The following is a 15,625-nucleotide window of genomic DNA, read 5'->3' as shown; positions in this document are numbered from 1 at the left end:
AGAAAGAAGAGAGGAAAAAAGGCAAATGGTTTAGGAACACTTCATATTCATATGGCAACGAAGGCTGCAGTATAACCTATCAGATACGGAGACAACTGAAGCTGATCTGTGTAACTAGTAAGTTAATCTAGCGCAGGGAACAAAACAACAAAACTTTTGCAGAACTGTTTAAGTTGGAAGGGACCTCCATTCTCCTGGGAGCTTCTGATCCAATGCCTCTGCTCAAGCAGGGTCAGCTGGAGCAGGTTGCTCAAGACCATGTCCAGCTAGGTTTCAGCATCTCCACAGAAGCAGTCTTCACAACTTTTCGGGAATCCTGCTCCAATCTTTGACCACCCTCACAGTAAAACAAACAAAGAGTTTTCTTGCATTCAAATGAAGTTTCATGTGTTTTACCTGGTGCTGCTGCCTCTTTTCCCATCAGTGGGCACACTGAGAAGAGCCTAGCTGTTTCTTCTTCATTCCCTCCTGCCAGGTATTTATACACACTGATGAGACCTGAGCCTTCTCTGAATAGTCCCAGCTCTTGCAACCTCTCCTCACATGAGAGGTGCTCCAGTCCCTTACTCATCTTTGTGGCCCTTGCTCCAACTTCAGTAGTCTCTTGCTGGCAATTCAGTTCATGCTCCAATCCCAGTGTCAAAAATTAAATTACCTTGTACAGTTTTTCACAAAATTCAAGCACCTTTCTTCAACTTAGCGATATTTCAATGGGGAAGAGAGTTCACTCCAATTAAACTGTTAAAAATGGCACTGCCGAACACATTCAGGAACAGCAGCTCACTGCACATGGCTGGTTAAGGGTCAGACCAGCAGCACAGACGGCATTTTACAAGACATGAACAGCAGCCCTCTGAGGAGCTTAAAAGATCAGCCAGTTCCTGCTGAGGGGAGCCGGACAGGTTCCCCTCCCCTGCACTGTGTGAGTTTTGGTGGTGGTTCCCCACCCCAGCACTTCCACATGGAAGATAAATGTGGTTTAAACCTAACCTGAAAGCATCTGAACTGCAACACCACCCCCCGTTTACTTCTAAAATTTGTGTTTCTCACTCCCAGAATCCGCACAATGTTACTTATACATGCAAATTAGTAGTTGTATGAGAAAGAACACACAATTGCACATCTCTTTGTAAGGGTGGGTAGATTTTGAAAGGATTTTGGAAATCCCTTCAGGGAATAAGCCAGACAATACGGTGTGCGCTCTGTTCAGTCAGCACTAAGCCACTGCCCTCCACCTATATATAAAAACTGCAAAGCACGTTCAAGGAATCCCATTGTTTTCCGCTTGCACCCAGTTGCTGGGTATCCTTTTGTTCTGCAGAGGGGAGGGAGAGGGCAGGAGGCAGAGGAGTCGCTCCTCTGCTGAGCTCAGGTTCATCTTCCTATAGGAACCCTGTAGCCACGCTGCTCTCGCCCCGTGACAAATCTCTCGCCATAGAGATTAGCATAATGTTATCACCTCATCTCATGAGACTGCACCGTCACCATCAGGAAACAAATGATCTACAATGTAATGTTGTATAATGTTAGCACTCTACCTTACTGCTTGATAAAAAAATATTTGGTTATGTATTCTGGTATCCATGATCGTTTTCGTTGTTATAGAAGAGTGCAAATTACACAAATGCACTCTAAAGAGTCAGGTAAAGGAATAAAAGAGCAAGCTGATTGCTGCTTAATTAATTTGTGCAACAGAGAAACTATCGTCAGGTATTATGAAAGGAACTTGGTATCTCTATTATTTAAAATATAAGCTGTACAAGACAAACTAAAATACCTACCCAGAAAGCAATCTTTTAAAAAAACAGCAGCAGCAGCGGAAATAAACCCTGCAACTTATTCAGACAGTTGCTTCTTGGATAACAGATTTAACCGACAAGTTGTACAAAACGAACAATCACATAACTCCTACCTTCCCATCGCTAATCCTTAATTTCGGATTTAAATTTCACCCACTCTAAGCGCCAAGGGTTACCTTCAGAGCTGACAGAAGATTTTTCTGTGCATGTCTGAAAACACTGGCTCTGCTCAGGTGGCAGAGCAGAGGGTGTCTGCAGGATTCTGTACATCTTGCTCAGCTTTCAAGGGCGGGGGGTGGGGGGGTGGGATGGTTGACAGCAGAATGTGTCCTTTCCCCACCGGTTTTCTGTCTGGCTCCCCTCAGAGCACCGGCCACCCGGCTGCCAGCCCTGCCAGGATGGCACTGCTCTCAAAGCTTTGATGACCGCTGCTCTCAAAGCTTTCCAGTTCTAAGAGATGAGGGGATTTCACACCTGTAAATAGAATTTTCATCCCTGTTCAGGATAAAAGCCATTTTCAATACTTTGAACGTTTTTTTGATTAGTTAAATTCACTTCCTGAAAAATTACAGATAACTTGTACTGCTCTCCTACCATTTCTAAAGGCTAAGTTCTCAGGCCTCTATAGTATAAACAGGAACTTTAAAAGCATGTTTATCTTCTTAACCCTCCTCCTCAAAAAAAATTCCTTTTAGGCTTCCTAAGAAAAGGCAGAGTAGAATTATTTATTTTAAAAAAAAAAATACAGCTAAAATTCAGCAAACTAGCTCAGTTGCTAAGGCAGTTCAGAACAGGAGCCTATACCATGCAAGTACCTTTACTTAAAGACTGCCTATAGCATCAGAAAGAATTCAGGTTAGGTAGGCAAGGACAATTTCACAGAAGGACCCACAGATAACGTCAACTCATACATTTCACTAAAAACACTAAAAACTCCGGATGATGGAAGGGAGTGACTCCTAAGCTCAAGCACAGGCATCTAAGCAACAGTGCTTAAGGTCTCATGAATACTTGGAGAAGAAGGTACTGAAGAGGCACCGTGGTAGCTGAAAGGAGGGACAGCCTGACCCTTCAGTTAGGTAGCAGCCTTTGACACACAAAATAACTGTACAAAAGGAAAAGTGACTTATAGTAGCCACTCAGTGTATTTACTTTGTTCTCTCTGGATTGTAAAGCCAGATTGTGCTTTCAATTTGTACTGAAGATAGAATAAAGCAAAACAAAAACCCCAAACCAAACCTCAAAAACCAACAAACAAAAACCCCCAAATCCAAACAAACGAAGAGGAAAGGAAAGTAGATAGGAAGTAGAATCGAAGTTCTAAAGACTGTATCAAATTCAAATCACAGTCCAGAAGGAAAGTGTGGGATGAGTAAAGTGATAAGCTATAAAATCGACCCAGTACTTGACATATGTGGAAGAGGTCCTGTAGTGGACATCTCCCCACCCTGCAACGCACCAACACTGTCTGCCACATGGTTTTGAAATTGTACCTCACTGATTCACGCTGAGTTTTCAGCATATTAGGAATACATTCAAGTAACCCCGGTGAGTAACAGCAACCATTTCAGCTATTGCAAACACTGGGCAAACATCATCTTTAAAGAAGCCATGTATGCGACTGCTCTTTCCGTTCAAAATGAAAAGGAGAAGCATAAATTACTTTGCACATTTTTGGCAGAATTACTCTATGAAACAGCTGCCCTTGCTATACCAACTCTGAAGATACTATGGAGCAGATGTTCCTTGGAGGAGAGATTTCACAGAATCACAGAACGGCTGAGGTTGGAAGGGACCTCTGGAGGTCATCGTGTCCAACCCCCTGCATAAGCTGTGGCGGCAAGAGCTGGTTGCTCAAGACGATCCAGATGGCTTCTGAGTATCTCCAAGGACAGACTCCACAACCTCTCTGGGCAATGTGTTCCAGTGTTTGACCACCCTCACAGTAACAACAATTTGCTTATCTTCAGACTGAATGTAAAGTGTTTTAATTTGTGCCCATTGCCTCTTGTCCTGTCATGGGACACCAAACAAAAGAGCCTGGCTCCCTCTTCTTTGCACCTTCCCTTCAGACATTTCTGTACACTAGCAAGATCCCCCCTGATCTTGCAAAGATTGGAGAGCTTTGAAGAAATGCAGGCTCCAATACTGAATTAATTTGCTCCATGCAGGTTAGTACATACTATTCTACTTGGAGACAGTTTTATGAAAGGAGTTAAGTGTCAAGGAAAAACTTGGGGTCTTTGGTGTTTTTTTGTTGTTGGTGTTTTGGTTGTGGTTTTTTTTTTTTTTTTTTTTTTTTTAAATTAGGCACTTGAAAAAAAAGAAAAGAAAAAAGAACGAAACCAGAGTAAATACTAGAATAATAAAAAAGTAGTTGTCTAATGGAATCAACTGTATCTGGAATGAAGGGGTCTATGTGAGACTACAGGGGATCTTCCTGCAAGTGAAGACAACAGGTCAACTAGTCTTGCTCCTCATTCCCGATTGTCATCATCATCTCTTAAACAAAAATAAAGAAACATTATCTACTAAGATTAACTAAAGAATACGCATGCTGAGAAGACAAAACACCACTCTGATTCTCTTAGAACAAAAATTGAACACAACAGGTTTCACAAATATTTTCTGTTAAGTTTTTCCTTGGCATTTACCTGTAATAGATGAAGCTTCCCAAATAACTTTTATTCCAGGAATTTGTGAAGGTAGGGTAATGGTATGTATCAAGTAATTAAAGAAAAGCTACAGGCTTCCAACAACATCATCCTTACCAAAGAAGGGAAGATTTATGAACCTGGAATAAGCCCTGAATTCCATTACAAATATCATAAAGATCTTCATTTAATGTTCTTGCAATTGACTTTTCAGAGGAGAAAAAGGGATGATATTCAGCTCCGAAAGACACCTTCGTTACACCACAGTCCTGAGGACAGCTGCTGTCCACAGCTGGCTTCACTGTGCAAAACTGCACCAAGTTATTCACGACAAAACCCACACCGCTGTAACACCAGAGGAAGAGGAAACTGCAAGGGTCCCAACAACCCCCAGTGGAATAAAGGCCCTTTCTGACAACCATCGTTACTGCTAAACCTTTGCTAAAAATGTAAAAAGCAGTGTAAAGCCTAGGGACACCAAGGGTTCAGAAGCTCCAGCTGGTAATGACTGAACTAGAGCGGGGAGAAGGTGGTTATTTAGATCAGAAACCGCTAGAAAGCTATGGTTACAGTGGTGTAGTGTTCCTCCCTGGGAAAACCATGCAAGTTTACAAGGAAACGTGCTACAGAAAGTCTGGTGTGTATGGCTTACCAGATGGCACAATTAATATTTCTGCAAACATGTCTGCACCTCCTTCAGAAAGTTGTGAGAGGTGTGCCAAATAGTTATTTAAAAAATCCATGGAGTAGGCATCTCAAGCAGTAACCATGGGTCAGCTTTGACATAATACTTCAAGAGGTATGTGGTAGAAAATAAACTTACCCATTTTATCTACACTTTCTTTCAAAAACATTCTCTTGTCAAATAAAATGAGAGCCACCTAAATATAGAGATTTCTTCTATTCACAAACACGAGAGCAGCCATACATCAGGAATAGGAAGAAACCCATTGTCACCGCTAACATGAATATAACTGCTCATCAACTTTTTTTACATTGTCTGCCTGCAGGCACTGGAAGCGATGAATTACGTGAGGCACAGGAACAGCCAAGTTGCGATGTGGGGGGACATCAGGGTGAAAAAACTGCCAGGAAACTTCCCTTAGGGGTGAGGAGAGAGGACACACGTGAAAGCCCGTGTCAGATGCAGACAGGTCCTCAGCACAGGACCACATCCAATAAAATGAAAGATGCTCTCCTACTGCTTATTCTCCCAGAAGAGATGGCTCCTCTCTTCTCATTAAGTAGTGTGACTGAATTTATTTTATTTCAAAAACTGAGCCCAAAATAGTACCTTGAAATTTGAGCATAAGCCATATAGTATAATTGCAGTCTATACTTAGCATTAGGCTCAGTAAAACTGGTCAGAGACCAAAAAGTTACGCATGGATTGGATTCATGATACTACTGAGCTTGTCTTTTCATACATTTTTCCTCCCTGCCATGCCCAACCCAGCAAACTAGGTAAAGAAGATTTTGTTATTTCTCCTAAATTACCATGAAATGCCAGTTTTGGTGCAAAGAATAACCACACAGTCCAGCAGGAACCAAAAAAACCCCAAACACACACATAATCCCCCCGGCCCCACAACCTTCCCTGCAGTCTTCCCTGGAAGACAGATTGGCAGATGCTGTCCCCCCCGTGTCCCAGGGCTGCTCCGGCAATTATTGCTGCTCCATTCTCCTGACAGGATCTCCGCCACGCGCACGCACACACACACTCCCACCCACCCATTTTTCAGAAGAGTAGGGGGAAGGTACTAAACTGAACCTTTCAGAAGATAATTATTATCCCAGGAAGAAAACCATTATGCTTCCAAGATTCCCTCGTTGCAAGAGGAATAAGGGGTAACCACTGTCTGTGAGAACTGTGATGGAAGATGTTTTGGATTGGGGGGGATATCCCAGCCAGTTTTCCCTTGATGGTTTCAGGGTGCTATAAAGCTGGGGGACCCAGGAATGCCCCCAGCCTCCCAAGCCTTCACAGCAGTCCTGCAGACACTGCTGCTCCACTGCAAGTTGTGCACACAAGCTCGGAGATTTATGGAGTCTGCCCTGACTGAATCTCAAAAAAAAATCACTCTTGTAGTCTAAAAGCTCCTTCCTTTAAGCTGTATCCAGCAATATCCCACTTGCTCAGTGGATTTTAAATAGGGAAGTGGCAACTGCAACCCTCCTGAGCTGCTGGAAGGAGGGCTTTCCCCTTCCATCAGGGACAGGACTGTATGACTGATCCGAGGTGCAGCATTTACTCATACCTCATTTCTTTATGTGACCATGGATGAAACCCACACTGCCACTGTGCCTGCTTCAGAAACTGAGCACATTTCTGAAGATGTCGTCACCCGAAAGCCAGTAGGGGCATGAATTTTAATGAATATATCCGGTTACCCACTTGAGATATTCCCAGCAATGAAATAACCTAACATTTGGAACAGCTAGCAAGAGCTAAAAATAAGGAAGAAGAGTCACCATTCAAGATCAAACTTTGGAAAAAGCACAGCACATGATTTCTCTCCTCTAATAGCGGAAGTATTCAAGAAAAATTTACTTGGGTTAAATTATTTCTTCAGATGGAGCTCCAAGGCAGTACTTCCCCATATCAAGTATCATTTTGTCACAGGAAAGTGGTCAAGGATCTCTCTCTCCTAGCAAGACTGAGAACATCTGGAAAAAGAGTCTTCAAAGAAACAGGACCAAGAGAAAAAGAAGGCAAAATGAAGGGGACTGTTGGTCCACATGAACGAGATACTGTGGTTCTAGAGGGGCGCAGTTTTTCAGAGCAGTTTGTAAATATGCAACTGGCCTGCAGAAGCTCCAGGGGCAACTGGATGGAGAAGATCTTGCAAGATTGCTTGAAGTGAAACTACATAAAGACTGCTGAAAGTGAATCAAAGTCTGACAAAAGCCAAAAATGCTTCTGATGCAGCAGAAGGCTGAGGATGTTGGGCATGCAGCCTGCAGGAAGGACAAGCCGTGCCAACTGACTTATCCCAGTAATTCCACCTTCATGAACACAACTACCAAGGGGATGTCGTCAAAAACTACATGAGAAGGGAGGACTCGTTTAATGTGATGGCATTTTTAATTCTCCAGCCTAATGCAAAAACTTCATACCCAGGTGTAGCATCCAATTGCTGTGTTGTGAAATGAACTCTGAATAATCAAAGCTGAATAAGCAACTGAAGAGACAACCAAAAAATTTATCTTGGCTCAGAAAATGCCACATGACTGACTGTGACTCAGTCACCCTGAATTGATAGGAACCAGCAGAAAAGTTTCCAAGCTGACATCTTGAAGCAGAATCAAGTAAATGTAAGTGATAAAAGTCAGGTGCATTTCCAAATGTGTGGGTAAGTATTTTTTTTACTATAGCCCTTTTTAGGGGTTTAAAATACTTCATTTTCTCTGCCCCTAAGTTTCAGACCTACAGTTCCAAGGAAGCCATCTGAAAAGCATTACTCCAAGACAGCTAAACAGCAGCTCGCAGGTCCCAACCTGCAACCGCCCACGAAGTTCACTGCCATTCAACAACTGGCAAATCCCACAGCTTTGATTCTCCTACACAAAGCTAACATTAAAATAAGTCTGTGCTACAATGAAAGCTTTAAATAGTAGCATTCTATACCAGCAAGTGGAAGAGGTGGACACCATTTGTAAACACTTAAAAAAAAAAATCCTATTCTAAACGAAGTCTTATACAACCTAACACTTCACATGTTGTGCCCAAGACTTAACATTTCTGGTAATTTTTTATGCTGCAGAATTGTGTATGCCTTCAACTGTACTGCGGTTGCAGACCCCAAGTTCGCTCAATAAACACACATTGCTAACCTTTGAAATCTAAGTTGAATTTAAGCATCTTGCTGGGAGTGGAGAAGAACAGAACGCTTCATGACTTCTTTGCAGATTTGAAAAACAAATCTACCCAATTAGATAACTCGTCACTTTTAAAGGATATATAGTAGATGGGACAGATTCCTGCCAACAGTTGGCAGAATAGAAAATTAAGACCCTCACATTCTATTTTTTCCTTATTCTCAAAAGGTAAGGAAAAATTACTTGAAATTTGAGGTAAACGTGCTGTTCTCCCTCTACTCCCACTGTGAGAAATACTTGCCGTTGGGTGCGGCATTACAAGGAAGCACTTCGCTGCCCAGTTCACGCACCTTCCCAGGCAACTGCTCACGCCTGCTCATTTTAAACATGGTATTCTCAGTTCTAGCTCTCTCTGTATTCTCACCTTAGTCTTCTGCCACAGCTCTTCTGAACAGTTTATACAAAACTTCACAACACAAGATTCGGTAGACAAGGGCACTGACAAACAGTTGACTTCAGCAGTTTGCACTCATTTTCTCTTCCAGTGCTGCCTTGAGAATACATTCTGCCTCAATAATAAATATACAGGCAGAAAAATACACGTGGCACCCACCCATTTGGGCTCACATTTTTCATTATACTTCCTTAATGATTCAACGAACATCCTTTTTTGTGACTATTAATACAAGATTTATAGCATTTGTTCTCTCAGACTTTCCTATAACATACTGTCTCAGTACCATAACTTCTGAATTGAAGAGACTAGGCTTACTATAAAATCTGAGTTACCCCTACATTTGTTTCACTTAGTTTCTACATGTACGGGGGCTACGTACCTAGCAGAAATTGAGAAAACCCCAACACAACACAGGTGTGGATGGTCATTCACTATCCCCCTTTCTACATTTAAAGAAATGGTTCAGAAATTTGTTTCTGTGGAAGCGAAAATCATCATCTCAAGCTGTAATTTACTGAAGCTCGAGCCTTTACACTGGATACTCCTTTGGCTGCTGTGAGAAATAACATTAGTTTGCCAGTACTATGTATTCAGCTATGAATTGTCCAATTAAAGTTATCACACCACTCATGGTAGTGTCATTTAAAGAAACCACAGATGGTACATAGGCTATCAGCAATTTTATTAAAGTATTCCTCTACTTCAATACAACTTAACTCAAGTGTAAACACAGCAGAATCAGCACAACCTGAGAATGTACGTGCCATAAAACTATTAGTTCACAGATGTTTACTTCCAGTACTGCAGAACTGAAAATGTCCAACTGATGATAACAACTTGTAGCCAACTTTGAACCAAACCACAATCTCTGCTTGGCAAATACGTCAATAAGAAGAGGCCATCTATTTTCTGATTATTTTACTTTTGCACAGTGAAAATCAAACCACTGATAAAGGCAGAGCGCTATGGCTTTGCCAAAAAGGCCCCTCTACTCTCAGACTTCTGACTGAGCCACGGAGGGACCTACAGGACTGTCACTATGATATTAACAGTTTTATTTATAAAAAATCTCATAGGTGTAGTTTCTCAGGACTGCAGACATTAATCAAGAAAAAACAGGACTTCTGGAAAATGTCCGAAGGGAAACGCCACAGGTTATTGCACAAATTCCTGAGAAACTCCAGCCATGTGAAGTGCTCACAGGTACCACATCTCACAAAAGCAGTGTAGCAGAAAGCAGCTTGGCACCCCAAGACACTTCTCAAAAGGAAAAAATTGTCACTTGTGCCACCATCAGTCCTACTTCTGGCAGCAACTCTAGTGATCTACTAGTGCTTCCTACATAAACTGACCCAACTTGGACATGATGAGCTTGAAATTCACTGGGCAGAAAGGCAACAATAAGACATCAAGAAAGTCATAGGAGAAGTAGGTGCAAGACATGCAGCCTCCAGAGGAAATTTGCTGACTGGGGGATTTCCAGCACGACAGACAAACCCACCATAACAGAACCTAGGTTTACACAGTCAAAGACTGGAGGAGACATGGCAGGAGTCTAGAAAGGTCAGAGCACAGCCCGTTGAGACTGCAGAGCAAGCCACTGAAACACTGAGCCTCACCAGCCCATGTCCTCCATGCAGGAGAATGACCACTTGGGAGTTCATTGGTGTCATACACTCTTAGGACGAAGACACTGGCTGCTTTTCTAGTGATAAACAGACGTAAGCAGAAAGTTCTGCCTTCCACCCACACATTTTGGTTTTGAGGGGTTTTTCACACGCATGCCACAAATGTACAGGCATGAAGGTAGCAGCTACGTGGCAAAACCATGGAGGAAGTTCTCTTAATACTATCCCCCTGCGGTGATGAAATCAATGAAGCCAAGCCGTGTGCACGCATCTCACCCTCTGTAATACCCCCATATTAAGTGCATAGTATAGATTCAGAGGAAAAAGATACTGCTCTCCCTAGAAATCTTGCTTCCTTCATTGCAGAAGTTGAAGGAGGCAGGGAGACTAGGGTGCTGGGAAGTCAGACACCAGTCTTTTCAGCTATGAATTATTCTTCCATGCCTCTAATTTGAGAATCACAGAATATTCACAGCTTACCAAATGAAATCAATCAAGATGTGTTTGGACATAAGTGATATATAAATGTTACGTATTCTGAAACATTAGGTCTTTTTCACTTGAAAAACTAGACTCTTTGGGTGGAAGGTACCTTTGCCCTGCATTTCCCGATTCTCCATCTGCAAACAGGAGTGCCCTTCCTCACCTTTCACCTCAAAGAGCTGGAAGGAAGGAAGAAGGCTATGTATGTGAAGAATCTGGCACGAGGAAGTTTAATAACACTTTTTTCAAAGCCAAGTACTAATTGCATGCAACAAAGGAAAAAGAGCCAGATTCTTAAAGAATGAAAATCACACATTAATAAATATTGGCTCAGTATGTAAGCATTATTTCTAAGCACACTGAAAGTGCAATCCTTTTAATTATATAGGGGGTTTTCCCCTCTTAAAGATGATATATCATTATGCATGACTGCAAGAGAGGCAAATAAAGATCATCAAGTTCCAAAAAAGCAAAAGTAGTGTTTCCAGACATGGTTTACACGCAACACTCCATTACAATGGTGACAGAATATATATGTTGACAAGTTTATAACAATGCACGTTTTCATGCTGATACCCAAGGAATAACGCAGTCAAAGCAACACTTAAAATTCCATACCTTGATAATTTCCACCAACTGATCCACACCACTGTCACCTGGGAAGATTGGTTGTCCTAGTAACAGTTCAGCCAATACACAGCCTGCCGACCACACATCTGAAAAGGGGAAAGCGCAGGAAGGTATCAGTAAAAGGTACATATCAGGCCATTTATATAAAACCCAGATATTTGAAGCTACTTTATTCTTTGCCACGTTTAATAGTATATACAACCCAGCTAAAAATAAAAAACATTCCTCTCCTCAGTGTTAATCTAGAAACACAGATACAAAGCAACAGTGGGCAGACAATCTTAGAAGTCAAATTATGAGACAATGAGAACTGGAAAACAATGTTAAATGCTATAATATATAGGCATTAAAACTCATACATGTAAGGAACAGACCTGAGAACATTTGCCACCTGAAAATTAAGAATTTCCCCAAACACTGTGTTTTTTTTAAATCACATTGATCATGAACTATGCAGAGGTATCATCCACCACAACAGCTGTTTTAACGTTTCTGAATGTTGAATAGACTCAATTTTTCATCCACATATTGAAAGCATATATACATTAGCATACGAAATAGTACTGGAAGCATAACTTGTATCCCGTAGTACATGATGACTAAGGGATCTGGGAGACAGCCCCTCTAATTTGGACACATCAAGACCTAATTTCTATCTTAACTGCATATGCAAACTTGGCTGGACAACAGAACTGCAAGTCACAGATCTGGTCAACAGCATCCACAGAAGAAGCCATCAACTAATTTTCACACATACACAGCCACATGTAGTTCCTTTACATGAAGAAAATCTTCATAATCTATTACAGGTACACTTCCTTACAGATAAATAAGACAATTAAATACTACAACGGCAACTTAAGAATGCATCTAAGTGTCCTACACAATATAGCATTTCATTTCTGAAATTTATTTTGAACAAAAGAGCTAACAAAGCAGATGCAGTGAACACTGCATAGCAGATGTTTGTGAGAATCTGCTGTAACTGAGCATGAAATACTGAAGTTTAAGCTGCTCAACACAGTAAAAGTATTGCACCTAGATGCAGAGAGAACTGCTTCCCCAAAGAAAACAGACTGAATATAAGGCTTTCTAGAAAGAGTCATCATTTGTTCGATGTATATCTGAAACGTTGTACTGAAATCTAACCTCAAACAAGCAATCGGTAACAGAAGATTTGTAAAGCCTACAATACCGGACCGCTCCAAAAGGGAAAAGAACAAAACCAGTCCCCCTCCACCCATCTTTAAACTCTATTACGTTTACGAGCTAACCTTCTCCCACAAATCAATAGCAGCATCGCCACAACTCAAAACCCAGAGAATTTACCTCCTGAGGTCTGTTCCAATCTGAGGTAATCCACGCTACAACAATGATCCTTATTCCCCCAGTGTGTATGAATTCTGTCACTGGGAAGCAGGATACACACAGCACTGTCAGTTATGGCTAAAGCTCTGTGTAAGGAAAACGTCTCTGACAGTTCTCTAAACAGTCTGTTATCACTTTGTCACAACCACTAGAGACTGATGCAAAAAAATAATTTAAAACCCCCAACTTTCAGGAATTTAAGATTGGTAACAAAATAATCTGCAAGTCAGAACACACTTTTCCTTCCCTCATTTCTAAATGAGAGAGGGGCTATGCAAAAATACTTCCCTCTCTTCTCAAGAAAGATATGGTTCAACTGGAACATACAGTAGACCAAAAGCGCTGCTCATTAATGCAGCTTTCAAAATCATTCACCTCTAAGTCACAAATGGATGCTCTTTTACACAATGCTTTAGTACAAACATCACATCCTAGAAAGTAACTACTTACAATATGAACAGCAGTGAGAAATAATCAGGAGTTTTAGCCTTGAATGTCAACAAGCAAACAGACCAGATTAGGCTTTTTCATCTTTCAGTCATATTTAACAGAAGCTGATGTGGCCACCAAGGTGCTAAGATCTCTTTTGGATAACAAATGAAGGAGGCATCACGTAAAGAACATTTAATTATGTCCAACTGCTAAACACCATCTCTCCCTGATAGCTCCTGCTGTTGGACGAACACATACAACAAAGATGATGCAAAGAATCACTTTTTATGTCATGCAATGCATACTGGGCTTATAAGAAATTACACAACAGTTCAACAGATAGCAAAGACTTCTTCAGAACTACTAAAGAAACAAATTCAATGTACTAAGCGGAGTACTGTAACTTAGAAGTCTATTTAGGCACTCAAAGGGTTTTGAAAAAGCTGAGTCCTTTACACCGAGTATGCAAAACAAGCGTTACCCCAAAGCTATAATCATTATTTACAAACTTCAATCCTTATTTTGCACTAAAAAGAAACATTACATAGGAAGGAAAAGTATTCGGCAGAACATACACAAACCCAGAGCTGACATAAGAGTAAGTCAGCATTCACAACTCACTTCCTTTTAAAGTTTTCCAACTACGCTAGCATGATTTTTTTTCAAATTAGACCGTGGCTTTTTAAAACTGTTTTAAATAACCTCTGGTCTGGTTGCTCCTTGAAGTTGGCTTTGTGCTGGTTTATCCTTTCCCAGTCTCCCTTGATGCCTTCGCACTCCACCGCCCAATTTCAGACAAGTCTGAAAGGCAGAAGTCTCGCATCCCTTACAAAGGTTGTGTGTGGGAGAGAATCACCGGTGTTGCTGCGGAGGAGAGGGGGGCTCAGTCCCTGTGGGAGGTGCTGGGCTTGCCCCCACCCTGCCAAACCGCAGCTGCAAACGAGCCCATCGATGCGCAGGTGCTCACTCAAGCAAGAAGGCCAAGCAGAAACAAGCAGAGGACAGATGAGAAAGCTAAGGGCATTGCAGGGGGAGACAGGAGAAAAAGCAAGGATGTAGGTCACGAGGAAATAGCTGGGGAACTCTGAGGAATACTTGCTGTATTCATGATGGGTTTAACCCATCAAACATGCAACAAATCCAACGGAAACCTGTGTGGTTCCTTGTGCAGTGAAATCTTCCAAACTGGGTCATTTAATGCCTTGTTAACAGTCTCCTTAACCTTCCTTGGTTTTCCTTGCCAACACTTAAAACACACACTGAAGTAAGCTACAGGCATTCCAAAATCCCCAGTCTTCTTCCAGGAAAGTAATTTCACCCACTTCCACATTAGGACTTGGGCAACGTTCCCTGGGCAAGGAAGTGAACAAACCCTCGAAGCATCCTCAACGAAAGCCTGAGAGCAGAGGCTAACTTCAGCAGCTGCAAGCAGGGATGGCAACAAAACACAATTTACACAGGTGTTTACAAAGCCCTGGTGAGGAATGTACAATAAATGGAAAAACTGAGAAACTTCAGCTCCACTGGAATTTGATGGCATAAATGCCATCAAATTTAACAGGACTAAAATCTAGCTCTGGGATAGTTTGCCTTACCCCCACCCCCCCGCCCCGCTTTGAATCTGGCATTTTAAGATTTCATCTTCCAAATTTGGATGGTAACATTTTTCTCAACCCTGAAGTAAACAGTGTACCAAATTCTATATTTAAAGACATGTTACTTAAGAGAATCGATAAGGTAGTTAATATCAGTTTGTGATAGCTCCTTCCAGACCCTGTTCTGCCTTAGCACAGTCACAGCCAACGATTATCGGTAAATAATCTTTCAGAGCAAGCCTGCGGTGCAACTACCCACTCCCATGGGAGGGAAAGCATTTTCTGAACTATTTCTTTTTAATATGTGCATTTGAATTAAGGCAAAACATGACTACCGTTCATATGCTTTAAACTAGTTAATAAGAGAGAATCTTAACAGAAAAAAAAGTCAACAAATCATTCTTATGTCAAACTAGTTGGGACAATGTGAAATTATAGGAGAAAACAATGAAACATAGTAATTTTAAGTATAAGGTAGGCAAGGCTACTTTCTTCATACCCTCAGTGAAATGCAGTCTGTATGGACAGTACATGCAACTGCCAGCAAAAAGCAACCTTCAAATAAGCTTCTTTAAGATAGCTTTCACATGTTGTAATAGTAGCTAATGCCCAACCTTTTTGTAAAACGCTTCAGACAAATACGATTTTCTCATGAACTACCTGCACGAATTTAAGCACACAAGAACTCATACAGCCTCTTATACTACAACACTTTCCTTAAATTTGTGTTTATTACTTTATTGATCTTCACAGTTGACAT

General features: G+C 41.4%; 1 protein-coding gene across 4 annotated transcripts in view; it reads right to left on the bottom strand.

The window, feature by feature from the left end:
- Nucleotides 1-15,625, bottom strand: part of GSK3B (glycogen synthase kinase 3 beta) — a 157,421-nt gene that overhangs the window by 31,259 nt on the left and 110,537 nt on the right. For all 4 annotated transcript variants that reach the window (XM_040595475.1, XM_040595477.1, XM_040595476.1 and 1 more), the window contains exon 7: nt 11,459-11,556. In XM_040595475.1, the coding sequence (XP_040451409.1) occupies nt 11,459-11,556 (98 nt within the window). The remainder of the gene's footprint in view (nt 1-11,458; nt 11,557-15,625) is intronic.

The sequence above is a fragment of the Falco naumanni genome, chromosome 5, assembly GCF_017639655.2.
Source record: "Falco naumanni isolate bFalNau1 chromosome 5, bFalNau1.pat, whole genome shotgun sequence".
NCBI classification, from domain to species: Eukaryota; Metazoa; Chordata; class Aves; order Falconiformes; family Falconidae; genus Falco; species Falco naumanni.
This window is presented reverse-complemented; position numbering and strand designations above follow the sequence as displayed.